The sequence below is a fragment of the Haemaphysalis longicornis genome, unplaced genomic scaffold (assembly GCF_048455015.1).
Source record: "Haemaphysalis longicornis isolate Haplotype H1 unplaced genomic scaffold, Haemaphysalis longicornis Haplotype H1 scaffold_4, whole genome shotgun sequence".
Lineage (NCBI taxonomy): Eukaryota > Metazoa > Arthropoda > Arachnida > Ixodida > Ixodidae > Haemaphysalis > Haemaphysalis longicornis.
The window spans coordinates 11443763-11460652 of record NW_027526361.1 but is presented as its reverse complement, the minus strand read 5'-3'; the positions used below and the strand labels follow the sequence as shown (position 1 = coordinate 11460652).

The 16890-nt window shown below is 47.4% G+C and overlaps 1 protein-coding gene across 5 annotated transcripts in view; it reads left to right on the top strand.

Annotated features, from left to right (window-relative positions):
• Positions 1–15471, top strand: part of Epp (Ecdysteroid phosphate phosphatase) — a 37959-nt gene extending 22488 nt beyond the window's left edge. For all 5 annotated transcript variants that reach the window (XM_077705952.1, XM_077705951.1, XM_077705953.1 and 2 more), the window contains 5 exons: positions 1022–1133; positions 8526–8648; positions 8742–8834; positions 9463–9711; positions 10377–15471. In XM_077705952.1, the coding sequence (XP_077562078.1) occupies positions 1022–1133; positions 8526–8648; positions 8742–8834; positions 9463–9711; positions 10377–10645 (846 nt within the window). In that variant the 3' untranslated portion in view covers positions 10646–15471. The remainder of the gene's footprint in view (positions 1–1021; positions 1134–8525; positions 8649–8741; positions 8835–9462; positions 9712–10376) is intronic.
• The last annotated feature ends 1419 nt before the right edge of the window (positions 15472–16890 follow it).

Sequence of the window (16890 nt, the reverse complement as noted above, 5' to 3'; positions counted from 1 at the left end):
CGACGGCGGATTGTCACAGGAAATGCGAGAAATAAGCCGCGAAGCTCACCAGCGACAGCCAATAGGCAGCCATGGTCTCAATTAGGCCATGCCAGGGGTGCATAATGAGGAAAATTGAAGGGAGCGCGGTTGGTTTTTCCGCGTCTTTCACAGTGATATGCGCGCTCACCGCTTCACGTGCACATGTAATATTTGGCTCAGATATTCCTGGCAGTGTAGTCTAAACATCGCACAGACTTACTTGCACTGCTCAAAGAGTGTTGCAGGGTCCTTTTAATTTCTACGAGCACTAATGATGTTTGCGGCATAACGTTCCCTAAGCTGCCCTCACTTCGGTGGCAACTAGAGTCAGGTGGAATTGCACATCACCTTGCTGGGACTAAAAGTTTTCCGTTAGTACAGGACGACGGGTTCAGAAGCGGGGCACGGTTTCTCTGGGTATGGGGAATTTGAATTTGTCCTACTCTGCTGATTGTCTTTGGTAGTGTTGAGTTCAGATCCCATTGGGTTTGCATTATGCTGTATCTGTTAAAACATTCTCCAGCAAGCATCAGTGGACAGAGAGTATAAACAAAGTGTGACCCACAGGTTACACTGTGTGAGTGGTTTGCTCACTTCTCCTCAGTTACATCCAATGCCGTCTCGTTAAAAAATGCTGGGAAACATTTTAAACTCCCGTGCCCCTTTGACACCTACTTCTTCTCGCTGTTTCTCCTGCCAACTCAGTGCAAGAAAAGCTCTGGCTAGCATTATGTACAAAAGGTGTGGTTTCTAAAAAAAGTGGACACCAGCTCAAAGCAGTATTGAGTTGCTCGTTTAGACGAGTTGTGGCGCTATCATGTGGCACAGTGGAGAGAATTGCAGCTTTATGTGAGCCTTGCCTTCGTCGGAAAAAAAACTCTTGGCACAGGTGATGATTGTACTTGTCACTGTGAACAGCAGCAGGGATGCCCTTGTGGTGCATCCACTTGTTGGGAAAAGGTTGTGATGCCTTGTGTCTTGCATGCAATTTTTTTTCTAGGCAAAGCAAGAGAAGGGCAGCACAACCCCACGAAGGCTTTACGTTGCTCGGCATGCAGAGCGAATTGATTTCACATTTGGAGCCTGGCTACCCATCTGCTTCGACGCAGCCGGTGAGGATTGGACAGCTTCTTTCTCTGATCAGTGTAGTGCTCTTTGGCGTCCCTATAGATGGTATTCACTGAAATGTTTAGCTGTCAATTTCTTCACTTGGCAACACCGCAAACAGCCACAGACATGGCCGAAGCACCATGGACATAACACACCTTGTGCCAAGGTGCTCGCACGCCACAGAAAAAAAAAAAAAGAAAAAAAAACACCGCCGTGCGTCGTCTGCTCTATTTCAACCAGATTCTCAACAGTGGGGTCAACAGAGATGCTATTAATCGCACACACATTGGAGTCGAGGCATTACTTTGCGTTCAGTGGGGTATAGTTTGGAACGTCTAACCCACATCCTATGCTTAGCACGGACAAGTACCGCCATCCTGCGGAGCCCGACGTAACCAGTGACGGCGCACTCACATGGTTGCCTGCATGTGTGCCTTGCCTGTGAATACAACATATACTGTGGTTTGCTGGCCAGATATAAGGCTTGCTGCTCATCGATGCATTTTAGTGAGCACTAAAGTCAATCATAATGTCACTACTATCTCAGCCTTCCCTTTTTCTTGCTGTGGTAAGCTTTTTTTATGTACAAAATACACGGATAACCTTAATAAATAGTCATTTATTGCAACATTGAGAGAGCGAGAGCAAACATTTTGTGTTGGCTTAGTGGATCCGTCTTTGTGATGGCTGTGACCTCAAGAAGGCGGTGGATCACTAGGTGTGGGCCAGCTGTAATGCGGCTTTCTGCCCCCTTGCAGGGGCACATCCAGGATTCTTTGGGAGTTGTGGGGTGGGGAGATTGGGGGAGGGCACGTATAGAATTGTTCATTTTCAGGAATAACTGAGTAACGCCAATTTGTACCCCCTGATAAATGTGTGGCGCGGGAAATTTGCCATCAACATAGATTTTTATGGTTACAAAATGAGGTTGTTTGTGACACGCAACTCTCGTGACTGAAAACAAAAGGTGCTGAGTTTGGTAGCGATCCTAAATCTTCTTGAAAATGGCCCCACGAAACTGTTATGTGACAGAAAAATCCTTTGTTGTAAATAATATCATCATAAAATGATGTGATGTTAGTGAGCAAGGGTTTTCAATGTAGGCATTTGGGATAGGGAGCCTACATGCACCGCGCCTTCGTCGTTTAGGGTGGCAACAGCAGAGTCCAAGGTTTCCTAATGGTGGCTTTGGCGGCCGCCAAACTTGACGGGCCGCCATATTGGTCCCCTAGTGCCCGCCCGACCTATGGAGCTGGCATCCGTAGGTGCGGAACAGGCTATCTCTAGCACGGCCTGCTTCGAAACGATCGTGCGTGGTTAGTGGTTATCGCCAAGCAGCTTTCCAAAAACTTAATGCTGCTGGGCACAGTTAAGATCGTGGGATCATTCGTTTAATGCGGCATTCACGTCCTTGGTAAAAGCTTTTCAGTGCCTCCTTTGGAGGCACTAGCTGTGCGTAGAAGCGCGCGACTACGCGATTTTTCGTGCCTGGAGCTCGATGTGGCGCATAGCCGGTGTATCTTGTTTTTCACATGCAGAATCGTGCTACGGTGCAATTATTTTTCGCAGGTCAGTTCGGTGGCAAACAGGAAATATATCTCAGAATTATCTACTAATACATAAGCATTCTTCCGCCGCTTGTTGCACCAACGTTTCATTTCCTTGGTGGCCTCAGCTTTTTCAGTCCATCTTGTCGGTGCTGCTCAGAACTTGAATCTTCAAAATGTGCCTAGAAGAAAAAAGTCAATCTTAACAACAATATTTGAAAACCACATTGTGCACTTGAATTACTCGCTCGCGAGGCAGAATGCTTGCTCTCGCGCGTTTTTTTTTACCTTTTGAAATGGAAATTGATTATGCCATCTAACTAATGCAGTACGGGAATTTTTATGGGACGGTTCGCTACAGAAATCTTTGCAGACTTTAGTGACCCCTCATACGCAGTTTGGCAGTGTTGCAAGAAAGAAGCAATCATATATCATATCATATGTTTTATAACCAATCAAAAGCGCAGAAATTTTTAGGTGTCTGGTTTGAAAATAATCTGTCATGGAATACACATGTGTGTAAATTAACCGCTGAACTGAGCAAAACGGTGGGCTGTTTATATAAAATTCGAGATATCATACCGTTATGGTTAAAAAAGACGCTCTATTATTCGTTATTTTTCTCTAAGCTTTCCTACTGCGCTTTAGTATGGGGCACAACTACTACGCAGAATTATAATAAATTGCTATTTTTGCAGAAGAAGGTATTAAGAATATTCGAAAATTACTACGGCAGGCCTGAATACCTACCTACTCATGAACTCTTTCTAAAGCATTCACTTCTTAAGGCAAATCAAATATATTGCTACAAATTACTTCAGTACATTAGAGACAACAAGTTATACAATACTTCCAGCCCTGTAACCACCACAGAACATAACTTGCGTAGACTACATCGACCAATGCCATCTACAAGAACAAACTATGGCCGGCAACACACAGGTTATCAAATCCCCTCCTTGTTGAACAAAGTTCAGAAACAGATTAATTTTCGCCAACGGTTGTCAAAAACACAGATTAAAAATGTCCTGTTAGAGCAGTTAATTGCATATAGCTAAAATTTACCCAAATATAAAATAAAATGTTGCAGCGAAATTGTAAATATATATGCTGAAGTAAGTCTCTGTTTCGGGTGTATTTTGTTGTTCGTTCTTTTGTTGTGTTGTTGCATTGTAGATATCTATGCTGAAGTAAGTCTCTGTTTCGGGTGTATTTTGTTGTTCGTTCACTCCTTGCACTGCACGAAAAAACACACGAGTGTTTTGATACCATATCCAGTGTGAAAATTTGGTTCTGTATTCTTTTTTTTGTGTGTGTGTACAAAGTAGTCGCGCATTGAGCGTTCGAGGAGCACGACTGCAAATGTACTCTCTGTAGTCTGTAGCCCTCTTTTGTTTTTGTTTTTTTTGTTTTGTACACTCGACTGCAAGTGTGCAATATACACGCTGCCTGCCACCGGAGCAGGGGCCCCAGTCAGGCTCCAAGCCTTTTGCCTCTGCTCCCCTTTCTGTACGGAAAGAAACAATAAAGAAAGAATATATTCCACCCCCGTGCGGAATATCACCACAAGCAACGCAGGGGACAATTTTTTGGCCGATCCGATGAATATCCAGCACACGGCAGCTTCAAAGTCGATTGCCGAACGCAGCTGAGCGATGAGAACATACTCTGAATTGCAGCGCGTTCTAAGATTGCGCAGTCGCCCAGCGATCACTTTTGTCGCTTGGTATCAACCAATTTTTGTCGCAGTGACGAGAATCGCGCCTTTTCTGTCGCAAGCGTGAACGGTCCGGGCCTTTCGGGGATGTTTTATAACCAGGCTTAGTTTTGAACATTCACGTTTCATGCACGGGTCATCCGGCATAATCGAGCCACGCAAACAATCCACTTGCGCGCACGCTGCATTCGCACGCTAAATTGCCACTCGGCTACGTGCAGCCGTCGGTGAAAGTCATCAAAACAGGCCATGGCCTGCGCTACCGGCGCGCAACGGCGACGGAGGAGACGTTGAGGGCACGACGACGCTCGCTGAAAGCGTCGCAGGTGCAGAGCATCTAAATACTAGAATATAGCTGCAAGTACGCGTGCAAAAAACATGAAGCGAGGTGCAATACTCACAGCGCAAACACGAGAAGCAGCAGTGGGCTCCCAGGGGTCCCTTTTCACTTGAACGAGCCAGCGCTTTCTTCGGTTCGGGCTGGCCGGGAAGGCGGAACATCTGTGTGCTTTTTCTGCAATGGTTCGTACATTGCGGAACGCAACAGCCGGGCATTTTTGGTGCTCATACAACTCCTAACACGTTCACCGAGCTGGCATGGTTATGAAAAGCTTCCCGTGGTCAACAAAAGTCACCGCGAGTCACAGGCGGCAAAGACGCAGCCCTACGCACATGGCGGCAGTGAACCGGCTGGGGAACATGGCGCCTTATCAGCCCCGTTGCTATGGCAACGTGTGCTGGCAACGCTGCCCGACGGCGGGAGGCGGCACGAGCTGTGTCAAAGAGTGGCACCACCCTAAACGACGAAGGCGCGGCGCATGTAGGCTCCCTAAGTTGGGAAACTCCGCCTCAAAAAACAGCCCGCCCTTGGACCCCCCTTGCTTTGCATCGTGCATATGGTGGCACCACTGCGGCCACCACACGCACTATCCAAAAAACACAGTAATTATTCAAATTGACAATTTAAGGGGACATGCTCCTCGAAACAACTTTTTTTTTAATAATGAAGTTAGGAGGCTGAAATTTTCACAGTTTGTAAAGATTGCGCTCCTCTGGTCATATATGCAATCAGATTTCGAATAGCTGCTCCGGATAAAATGTTATGCTGCATGACTTGCAGAAAAATGCCTTTTTTGTGCACACTTCTTTTTATAGTAAAAATTTTTCCTGAAACTTTTAAAATAGCCTAGGTGGTTCCTTATTAACTGCAGAGTGCACAAATCTACCTGAAAAAACCTCATATTCATTTTCCTCACCACGGAAAAAAAATGACTGGTAGTGTGCCTTTTCTTGTTCTGTATATTTTTGTTTTATGACCGTCAGAAATATCTAAGGACACAAATTGCATAATGAACAAGATTTGTGCACTCTACGTGTTATAATGAACATCTGTGCAAAATTTCATCGTGATACAACAACTTTAAGTGGGAAAATAAGTGTGCACAAACTCAGAAAACGGACAAAAACAACAAACTGAGAAAAACGCAATTGAAAATTTATTTCTTTGGCAGATTCAGAAATTCTTGCTCGAACAACATGAAACTTGGTGGGGATATAGTCTGAAATGCCCACATTGAGGTACTAAAACTAGAACGCTCCTGCTGCATAAGTTGCACCCTCACGGTTCTTGCGGGTGGAGTCCTCGGTACAGGCCCATTTCACTAGGCTGTGGCGATGGGACCCAGCCTCAGCAGTCAGCCTGGCAGACATCTGCCTGATCTTCCGCTGGTCACTTACACTGCTTGGTCTAACCAGTTCTTCTGAAGGGAAGATTCCCAGTTCTTGGAGAACTTGCTCATAGCTAGTGTGTACCCTGTTGAACCACAACACCGTGAGAGCAGTGGCCGTCTCCACTACAGTGAACTGTAGGTTGTACGATACCGTCCTGTGCCAGATGCGCAGTGCTGCTTCTGTCTCCATGGATGAGTAGTCGACATTTTTTTCACACACAGGGGCATGAAAGGCTTGCCACACTTCCTCCTCTTGCTAATCAAGCTTTTGGGGGTGGCTGCAATCTTGACAGTAGTTTGACAGCACCTCAAAATCCAGGCAGGGACCAGTGTCAAGAGAAATGGCAGTGCCAACACAGTTGTGGCTTTTGTGTCCTCGTTTCTGCCAAGTACAATCAAACATCACACTGACGTCAGTCTGACCAGTTTGCAACACAGTTACTTGCCTTGCTTCCAGCATGGTTGTCAGAGACTGCTCTTGTGGCCGCGGCATGAACTTTCTTGGCAATGTTGTGGAACGTCTTTTGGTGCAGTGGTTTTGGTAGACCAAGAATAGCACAAAACCTGCACAGCTGATCGTGTCCAATGCCAACCGCGCGTGCAGCGAGTACCGCTTTCACATTGATGGCGAAACTATCACGGGGACTTCCCCTGCAGAGTTCTGGGTTGCGGCCGATGGCGGCAGCGTGCTGCGACGAGTAGATAGAAGAAACCACTCCTGCAGGGCACTCCACGTTTTTGCAGTTGAGTTCCAGTACCAATGCAAGGCCCTTCCGCTTGTTTGCAACCTCAACTACGACGAGTTCGTACTTCCCGTACATCGCGCACACGGCGCCGCTCACAAGGTCACTCAGACCGTCGACTTTGGAGATAACAGTGCTTGCACCACTCCCGTTGCCGACTGTCTCCCCGCCATGGAAGGCTGAAACTTCTTCTCCGATGCGCTTACAAAGCTGATAGCGTCACTGATAAAACCAGCCTCGCCTGGTTGAGCCCTGCTCGCAATGCTTGAAGGCGGGTCGCTGTTGGGCCTCGCCGTGCCGGTCGTGCCAGCGTTGGCCATAATCGTCGCAATGCCGCGCCGCTTCCGCTTTCCCTTGTACGGGCGTGAAGTCTGGGACTTGCGGCGATGAAAGTCATGCTTCTTCTCACCGTTCATGATTAGCAACACACGATAGAAAAGATAGCGCAAAGTAGCGAATGGAACGACACAGGCGATGGCGGCTCACAAGCGGCGAGAGCCAATGGCGGTCCCGATTTCGCGTCACGTGATTTAAACCCAGTGGGAGCTCCTAAAACAAGTGGGAAGAAATATTATTTTTTTATTTTTTACGCGGAGATACGAAGCTGGCGAGCAGTTTGATTGAGAGAAGGCTTTGTGTACCTCTCTCAAGTGACTGAAATGGCGGCCAGCCTTGCTGCCGTGCAGCAAAAACTCTCCAAGACGGCCGAAATTCGGCTTGATTGCGTGATTTCTAGACTCACCGCGAGTCATTCAGACACGATTTTCCCTAAGTTCTCATTCATATTTCGTTTCCTTTTTTTTTTTTCTTTTTTTTTTATGAAAGAGGGATAGTCAAAGATGATAATGCAAGTGAAAACAAAAAACAACATATGTGTGTGTCCCCTTATTAACGGTAAATTTTATTTCAAAGGAACATAATTATTCATTTTTGTACTTTTCTAAGTTATTCATTGCTTTTTTTACTGCGGCTTCTTGTTGAGATTGTTTCTGTGTCTGCGCAACTGCTTCGACCGATTGGTGCGAACACTCCAGCACAACATAGGTCCGACCTGAAGTACTAAATTTGAATTTGTCGCTCGGCCTGCATCACACTCTATGCCAAAACTAATCCAGTAGCTGATCAAGTTGCTCTAAATGATGCTTTCAAGCCTGCATAAAAGCGTCGAAGCTAATTTTTAGCTCTTTTTTTGCCGCTGAAAGACCGCAGATGGTGTGCAGCAGATAACGCATATTGCTGACCACACAGTTGCATTTTTTTACTGCTCTTGGTTCGAAGGCATATAAAACACTTGTGTGGTTGAACACCTTGGACTTCTTTGGCGCGACAAATTTACGTGAGCACCCAAATACCATTTTTCGCTCAGGCATCTAGCGGTGAACCACGTTGTATAGTTTACTTTGTCACCAACAGATGGTGCCGCTGTACGGAAAAATCCAAAACAGTGGACTAATCGTGGGGCCACTTTTTGATGCATGGGGCCTATGGGGAGTTTCGCAACTCCTATATCAAGTAACTCTGGTTTGAGCCACGGTGATTGTTGTGCATTGGATAAATGTGTTGCTAGTTCTGGCTTGTATACTCCCATGTGTGAACTTGCGATGCTGTGCTCAGTGCAACCAACAGACTTCCCCTCCTTGTTCTGTTTTGTTGCCAGGGAACTACACTAGGCGGGACCTGAACATGCCAAATGCTGTGCCCGAGAGGACAGGAGGCTACCAGGACTATGCCAAGGACTCCCCGCTGACCAAGATTGGCCTGTATCAGGCCACACTTACAGGTGCGGGGGGGGGGGTATGGTGTTCCTTCTTCTTCTCCTCCCAGTGGGATGTCGGTCTCTGGATTTTCATCGCTGTCCCCTTGCCACTCGCAGGGACTGCCATGTCTGAGAGCGGAGTCACATTCACCCACGTCTTTGCCTCCCCATCTTTGCGGTGCATCCAGACGTGCACCAACATACTGGCAGGTATGGTCTGCGTGGCTGTCAGTGCTCATGTTGTGCTGGAAGCAGAGCTTTTCTCAGCACTTTGAAGGTCGTCCACGAAATAAGGCTGTGTTAATAGCAGCATGCTTCTTTTTGTTGGACACCGTTGGGTTCATGGCTGGAAATAACATCCTCTGTCATTGCGAAATCTACTGATTGAAAGAAGAAAAGCTGAGACTTTTTTGTCGCCCTTCTTACTCTTTTACTACTTGTACTTACTTACTCTACTTACTCTTGTACTTGTACTTGTACTGTTGCCATCAGAAATTTGGCCTGGATTGCAGTCTAGCCCTGTGGGACCTTGTATGTTGGTGTTGTAGCTGCATTGGCTTCCCCCTACCTCTTTTTTTTGAGGGGAAAAAGCTGCACACTAATGCACGTGAGCTCATATGTGCATAGCACTGATTGGTCTAGCCATAATTTGCATCATGTGTATGATACGTGCGCTGCCGTGGCCAACTTGGATCCTCCTCGCAATCTTGCGTGCACAGTCGCTGACCTCCTTCCACAAGCGTGCATTGAATTGGAATCTCATATCTCCACGATTTATGCAAAGTTTACAGCCATTGTGCCACATTTCTAAGCCTCGCGTGGGGTGGGGAATGTGCAGCGCTGCACTTTGACGAGGTGCTGATCAACGTGGAGCCGGGCCTGTTTGAGTGGCTGGCCTGGTACCCGGAAGGCACACCCGCCTGGATGAGTCCGGCCGAGCTGAAGAAGCTGGGCTTCCACATCAACCTCGACTACCAGCCGCTCATCGAGGCCGACGACCTGAGGCACAAGAAGGAGTCCGTCGAGCAGTACTACATGCGCAGCTTCTACGTGGCCCAGGGGGCCCTCAAGAGGACGGCTGCAGAAGGTGGGCACAGGGGGCCGTGTGGCGCATTTTCTTTCATTGTTTCTTTTCCAGGCCACAACTGGCTTGTATTTGCTGCTTCCCGTTGCTTCCCACAAGACATTTTTGATGCTGGAAGTGAGCTGCCTGTAAGAAATTGGCGGCTGATGTCTCTGTCTTGGCAGTTTCAGCTTTATATTTTCAGGGACTATGGAATTAGAATACAGCGATGGCACACCTCGGCTACCAAGAGATTATGGGTCCATTCAGTTGAAATGAGGTTCACTGCAGTGCGTGCCCTGGTTCACGATGTGCTGTACTGACTCAGCGCATTCAGTGGTGGTGCCCTGCACTGCGCCCCTAGATTACTCACGGTGCAGAGAATAACCACACTTGGTGCTGTCCAGTGTGAGTTGTATATCACTCCTCCACTGAGTCCACTGCGATACCCCAGTCGTATATAGCGCTTTCACCTAAACCCCCGTGCCAGCATCTCGGGTAAGAAGCTGCGCATTGCTCCGCTTTGACCAAACCTCCTTTGGTGCAGGGTGTGTTCGTCCCTACTTCCGTGTTTGAACCTACACCATGCGCCTGATGGTTTTAACTATAGGAGCTAAACGTCGCTGTGCTGTGACCGTAGCTCTTCTGGTGCTAAGTGCTCCGTAACAGGGCATGCATCTTGGCCGCAGGCGGCAACGTGCTTCTGGTGGGCCACGCTGCCACCCTGGAGACGTGCACGCGCCAGCTGACGGGCCGCAAGCCCCGGTCAGCTGCCGAGCTGGTGCAGCTGGTGCACAAGATCCCCTACTGCGGCCTCTGCGTGGCCCAAGAGGTGGTGGGCTCGGACGCTGCAGGAGGGGACGGCGCCGCGGCAGCCTCGTGGGCCCTGGTGGCGCCCCCGATCCCGCCCTTGACGCACAGCGCCAACGCCCGCTTCGACTGGCGCTGCATGACCTGACTGCACTGGGGGCTGCTGAGGGATGGTGGGGTCAAAGGCGACAGACTGGGGAATTTACAACGGCCCATTTGTTGGAAACAGCAGTTGCAGCACGCTGCTACGCGAGCCATCAAGCCAACGGGTGTCAGGGCAGACCAGCAGGCTGGTTCGCGCAGCATCTCTGGACAGTCACTGTTTTGCAACTTGGGTGGCAACGACCCGACCCGTTTCTTCCACGTGCCCTTATAATATGAGTAAGCTAATTCCACACATCAAGCCATGACCTGTCTGTACTCCCCACGCTGGCAGCAGCAGCCATGGGGAATTACAGTTCTAAATATCTGGTCTCTCTTATTTGCTTTCCCAGGCCAGTTTTGAGCAGTCCATAACTGCTCCCACATTATAGATTCTATGGGCACATCAAATACGGAGCTTCTTTGGAGCAGTTCTCGGCACCCAAAAGCGGCAAATAAAAAGGTGCTGCCCTTGCTGCCCTGTTTGGGTCCACTGTACAAGCGCAAGTGTGCAAAGCAGCAAGTGACAGGGAACTAGCAGGCGGTGCTTCCGCAAGCACCCGCCTCATTGGTGAGCCATTGCAAGCATAGCACACCGTTAGTCTTGCAAGTGCTTCTTGCTGGGTGCTCAGACAGGTTGAAGGGGCCAGGGAGACAAAACACAACATTTTCCATTCGAAGTGACTCGCCTTCATTGACCCACTCGGCTCCATTCCAGCTGCAAAAGAATGTTTTAATCTGGAAAAGCGAATACAAATATTGAACAACTTCCGAATTTCCCACCACAGTGACATTATGTGGATCAGCACTAAAAACATAGCTATCAGTGTGTTAACCACACGTTAGTATTGGAGTGATACGATCAAATGAAACTAGTCGTGTCTCTTGGTGGTGCCTCTTGCCGGTTGCCGCCAGTGGCACAAGCAAGATTCTGTCGTGCCGCAAAGAAATCACTGCAAAATGGCCACAGCTTCATCTGTTTTCCTTTGTTTGAAGCTTGCGATAAAATTGGTACCATTATTATCGACACAGAGCAGTCTTTTTAATGAAATAGCAAACTTGTATTTTCTCCTCGTGGCCCCTTTAAGGGGATGGGACATAGCCAGCAAACCTTGGGTTTTAGTGCACCTCTGCAGTTTTGGAGCTGTTGCCAAGTGGAACTGCAGGAGCTGTGGTAACATGAATACATCTGAGTGCCGTTTGATGCAAAACTTGTGGCAGGGTTTCTGTACGACTTTTTTTTTTTTTTTAAACTAAATGCTCAGGGCTGTTTGTTTGAACTGTTTGATTTGTGGTGCACCCATTGATGTGCCCTTGTCTGCTAGTGTAGCTTATCTGAACACCTAAACCAACCGGTGCTCAAAAATGCCCTTTCTTGTTTGTTTTTCGTATGTAGCACTCAGTGGAGGCGCATTGTTTTATCACTGGCCATGTATAGAGGCATGCTTGCAGCATGTTGAAAAGTATGGTGCATTCTGCTAGCGAACAAGCTCTTTCTGCACTTCTAGCAGCGCATGTGTGACTGACATCAGCCTGCAGAGGCCACCTGAGGATTCATGACTTATAAGCTGCTCCCCTTTTGTAAGAAGTGCTCCAGCAGCTGCATCACACATGCTGTTCTCCACCAATAGAGCACATGCTGCACTAACAGTCACTCAGAACAGCTACAAACTGGCTGTCCTGGCATCTTACCCCCATGGCACTGCCACGATTCCCGGAAAGTGCGCTATGGATCCGGGCTGCAGTCGATGGCAGCATTGGCTTGGCTCATCGGATTTTTCAGTGCAGTAATGTTTGGTTTCACGCGTCATAAAACTAACCAATCTCAACAAAACTAAAGAACAAAAATAATGGTGTAAGGGGGATGCATGCCAGCACCATGAAGTTGTTGGCCCTGACTCTGCTTTGCTGTGTTACTTTTCTAGCACTGCAGTTTTCTGCAGTTGTGTTATGAAATTTCCCCAGGCCACATAATATTGCCCAGAGAGGCACCCCACTCACTGCTGCACAACATTTTAATGGCTTCTTCCGAGAGGTTGGCAGTTTTTAAAGCTACACGCGCGTGTCGCTTTATTCCAGGCCATAGCTTTGTCTTAGTGTGTGTTGTTTTGCTCAGTTTTGTTGCTTGGCTCAAAGAATACTTTGGCAATGGCTAACTAATGGATTGTGCCAGGAGCTGTGTAAAGGCAGAGGGCCTGACATTTCACCTCTTACACTGACTGCTTTGTCTTTTTGTGGCTGCAGTTAACTTGAGAAGAGCCTAAATGCCTTGCTGCTTAGGCCCTGTAGGTAAGGCAGAAGTGCCGTCTATCTCCGGTGAGCCATTGCAAGCTAAAAGAACATGAGTGCGCAATTTCTTTTGGCAGCTTGATGATGCCTTGTGGGGCTTTCCAAATTTTTAGCCTCAAGTACCCCTCCGTAATCATTATGCGTCTGCTGCTGGCCTCTGCTTTTGTGTGATGTTCAATCCTTTTGTGTAGTTTCGCTAGGTTTAAGAGTGTTAATGATATTTTGATCAATTAACTTTTTTTTTGTTTTGAATTTTGATGTTGTAGTTGCACTAAGCATTTTCTCTGATCAACACAGGGTATTTATAACGTCACTGCCCAAAATCGCTAGGATTAATAAAAGTTGCACAAGGCTATAATAGCTTTGTTATGAGATCACTGTTGCAGTGGTGAAAGACCTGCTGTAACCTGCTAATTCAAAAACAAACAAAAATTTACCGCAAGCGTACACTGAAGAGCAAATTACAACAAAAATGGGTTGTAATGGAGTAGAAGCTGTAATGTAGCAGTTGCAACATCCAGCCATTGTTTTGCACTTTTTTTTTTTCATAATGCATATCGAAAGAGAGGCTGGGTTCTCCCCACAGTGGGTGGCGGTGGAAATGCCGTCCACTGCCCCGCTTCATTGCCCACTGCCTTCGGTAGACCGCCCAGTGCTGCGGCTGACCAGTTTGAAATGCGCGCCTGAGGAACTAAAAACGGCCACTGTGCGAGATATCAACGCCGGCGGCAGCAGGCCGCACCTCCCACCATCTAGTTACGTGAAAGGCCGCACCTCCCGCCATCTAGTTGCATGAAAAGGAGTCTGAACAAGTGGCTTTGACGTCTCGGATTGCCAGGTGCATGCAAATCTTGGAGTCAGTGCTTGCACTTATCACTTTCATGAGTGGAACTTAAGCGCAAACAGACACATGGACGAGAAAGGGAAACGACACCAGCGCTTAAGTTTCACTCATGGATGTTCACCAACTAGCTCGTCTCTCCATTTTGCTTCAACTTATCACTTTCTTATTTTGCGTGAGAGTTTCCGTCTCTCACCATGCGGCAGCCCCATAACGCTTGGCATTAGACCAGAGTTGTTCATGAACAGTGTTTGCGATGAAAATTTAAAATTTCTAAGCTTCTTGTCCCCCCCCCCCTTTCTCGTTCTCAAAATGTCCACCTCTCATATAGTGAAACGGTCTTTAGAACCGGCCAACTTCATTGTTACCTGTCGCAACAGTAGTATGGTTTTACTTCTTTTAGTGTAGCCTTAAAATTGTGCAATTCATGATGGTTAAGTCTTGTTAAGATGGTTAAACAGGCGTCTGGTCTGTCACACTGCATCACAGGTTACCAATGAATGCATTGGTGTTCTGACTGGTACCATAACCAGAAGCTTGAGTCAAATCTTTCCCATCTTTGAGAATTTTCGACTCCTGCTCATGAAACTCTCTGCATGTACTGAGGCGTACTTTTGCTTGCTGAAAAAAGTGGGGTTGCTGCAGTGAAGTCGACCCTGCAGACGTAATCAGTAGCACATTTTTTTGGTTCTCTTGTGCTGACGAGTAAATTGTAACAAGCGTTGCAATCAGTGCACGTTTTTTAATGTGCTCTTTGTTTGTTTGTTTTGCTTCAGCTGCTGTTGTCTGGTTGCCCGCAAATGCCGGAAGCATTGACCGTGCAAAAGACCTTTTTCTTGGGGCCTCCCTTGGCCATTAGTAGAGCCAAACAGTGCTGAATTTTTGTGCATATTCTTGGCTAGCAGCATCTAGTGATGGCTGGTCCTTGTGTAATGCAGTTGGCACCGTGGGTGTATTCTTGCTGCCTTTGTGTGTGCAGTGTGTATGTTTCCACGTGAATTCTCTGTGCTCCTTTAAGCTTCAGTGCAAACAGCATTTGGTGTGGTAGGATCAAAACACTTGGTCTATGCACTAAATGCAAGGTGTTTGTATGCATGTGAAGATGTGTGCGTCGGATGCGAAGGAAAGAACATTGCTCGCCGAGTGTTTTCTAACAAAGTGGACTCGCTGATGTGATAGTGTACTTTTGTACGAGTCGCTCCTCCTACTGCCAATGTCAACTGCCCCAGTGCGCGCGCGTGAGAAGACCCCAATGAATTGTTTTGCGTGCTCTGTGGAACTGTGGTTGCACGGGCGATTGTTGGCAAGCGCAGACGGCCATGTTGGCGTGCGACTTCAGTCGACGGTGACTGTGACGGAAAGTGCCATTGGCTGGGGGTTTCCTTTCTTTTCCCACTTAAAGGGACCCTCGCTTCTCTCTTTTGGAAGGGTTTAATGGTGTAAGCTCGCCGTTATTCACGCATATATAGACGATTTAAGAGCTGATGTCAGATAGTTTTCCCTGGCACGTTGCCGCTGTTAATTTATTTGCGTGTAAATACACCCCTTGTGCTGACGGATGTTTGTGTACAGGTTGTGAAGGTGTACAATGTGAGTAACTGTTTTTGGGCAAAGGGTGAACTATTCATTGTGTAATTCAAATTTTATATGTGGGACCCCCGAAGTTTGATGTGAAATTCCGTCATTAAATTATTTCTTGTTAATGTGCCTTGTCCAGTTTCTGCCGTCTAGTTTCTGGCTGCCAACAAGGATGAGAGAGAGAGAGAGAGAGAGAGAAAAAACTTTAATGAAGACCAGTGAGGTTAGCTGAGCTGTCGCGCTGGCTTGCTATGCTAGACGATAGAAGAAAAGGATAAAGAAAACAAAAAAAAAGAAAAAAGAAATCATAAAAATGAAAAGATGTCATTTGATGCGCCAAAATTTTCAATCGCAAAACTCTGTCCAGTTCTGTGCTGTGGAGAAACTCTAAGAGAGCTTTGATTGCCTGTGTAGCCTGACTGGGACCTGACCAAGGTCCCAGAGCAGCCCTCAAATCAAGTCGCGCACCGAGCTGCCTGCACAAAGATAATGTTAGTTTCTGTCTGTGCACGGTGTACTTTGGGCACACGCATATAACGTGACGAATGCCTTCTCGTGAGCCACATCTGGAACAAAAAGGTAAAGATGCCTGCTGGATTTTGTAGATGTAATGTCCTGTGTAGGCCACATTCAAGCGCAGCCTATGCAGAATGGCTTCCTCACACTTGCTGAACCCAGGTGGCATTCTAATAGTGCACTTATGATCAATCGCGTGAGCTGTTCTTTTGGAAGCGACTTTAAGCTCTCGAGTGCTCACCTGAAGTCTGTAAATACAGCCCACTGAATGGCCGGCTGCTTCAGAATATACTGAAAAGCAGCGCGCAGTCCAACCAGCTCAGTAGCTGTCGTAGAGGACTTGTGGCTAAGTAGGACGCAGGTGGTAGTGAGCGACAAAGGGATCGAGATCCCTATCGCCGGCGGTGTAGCCGTCACTGAGCCATTAGTGTACACACGAGTGTGGCCTCTGTATTTGTTGTTAATGTGCTCCAAGGATGAGAGAGCTGGTAAAGCAGTTGCCGGGGTTCTTGCACTGCAAGCTGAGATGCTTGGACAGTTGCTCCACTTGGGTACAAGTTAACGGCAATAGCTCATCTAGGGTATCACTCTACAAAAGCAACTGACCCGGGCGTGTGTGCGTGCACGTTTTGAAGGGGCATTGCGGGTAATATGTGACATTGTATGTTCTAACCTAGTTTGTGTCCTCGCCGAATTAGTGGCGAAATATTACGGAAACGGCTCGTGTGACGTTCAAAATACCCACAGTAACGCGCTGTTTGCGCCATGAGGAGGAACAGCCCAGTATGGTTACGCGGCGTAGCGGCAACTTCCATTGTCATTCTCAAGTTGCACCTGAGTATGTGGCTTCACACGTAGGAAAGCACCTGTGCATGTCCTGTATAAGATGTGCCCACACGAAAAGAAAAATCAAACGCCCACGGAGTGGGTTCAGAATGAAATCAAGACATTCTTTAGCATAAAGGCCACCCAGTGTTTATGGCTTTAAAAACTGCATCTCCAATACATGGTAAAACAAAATGTTGCAT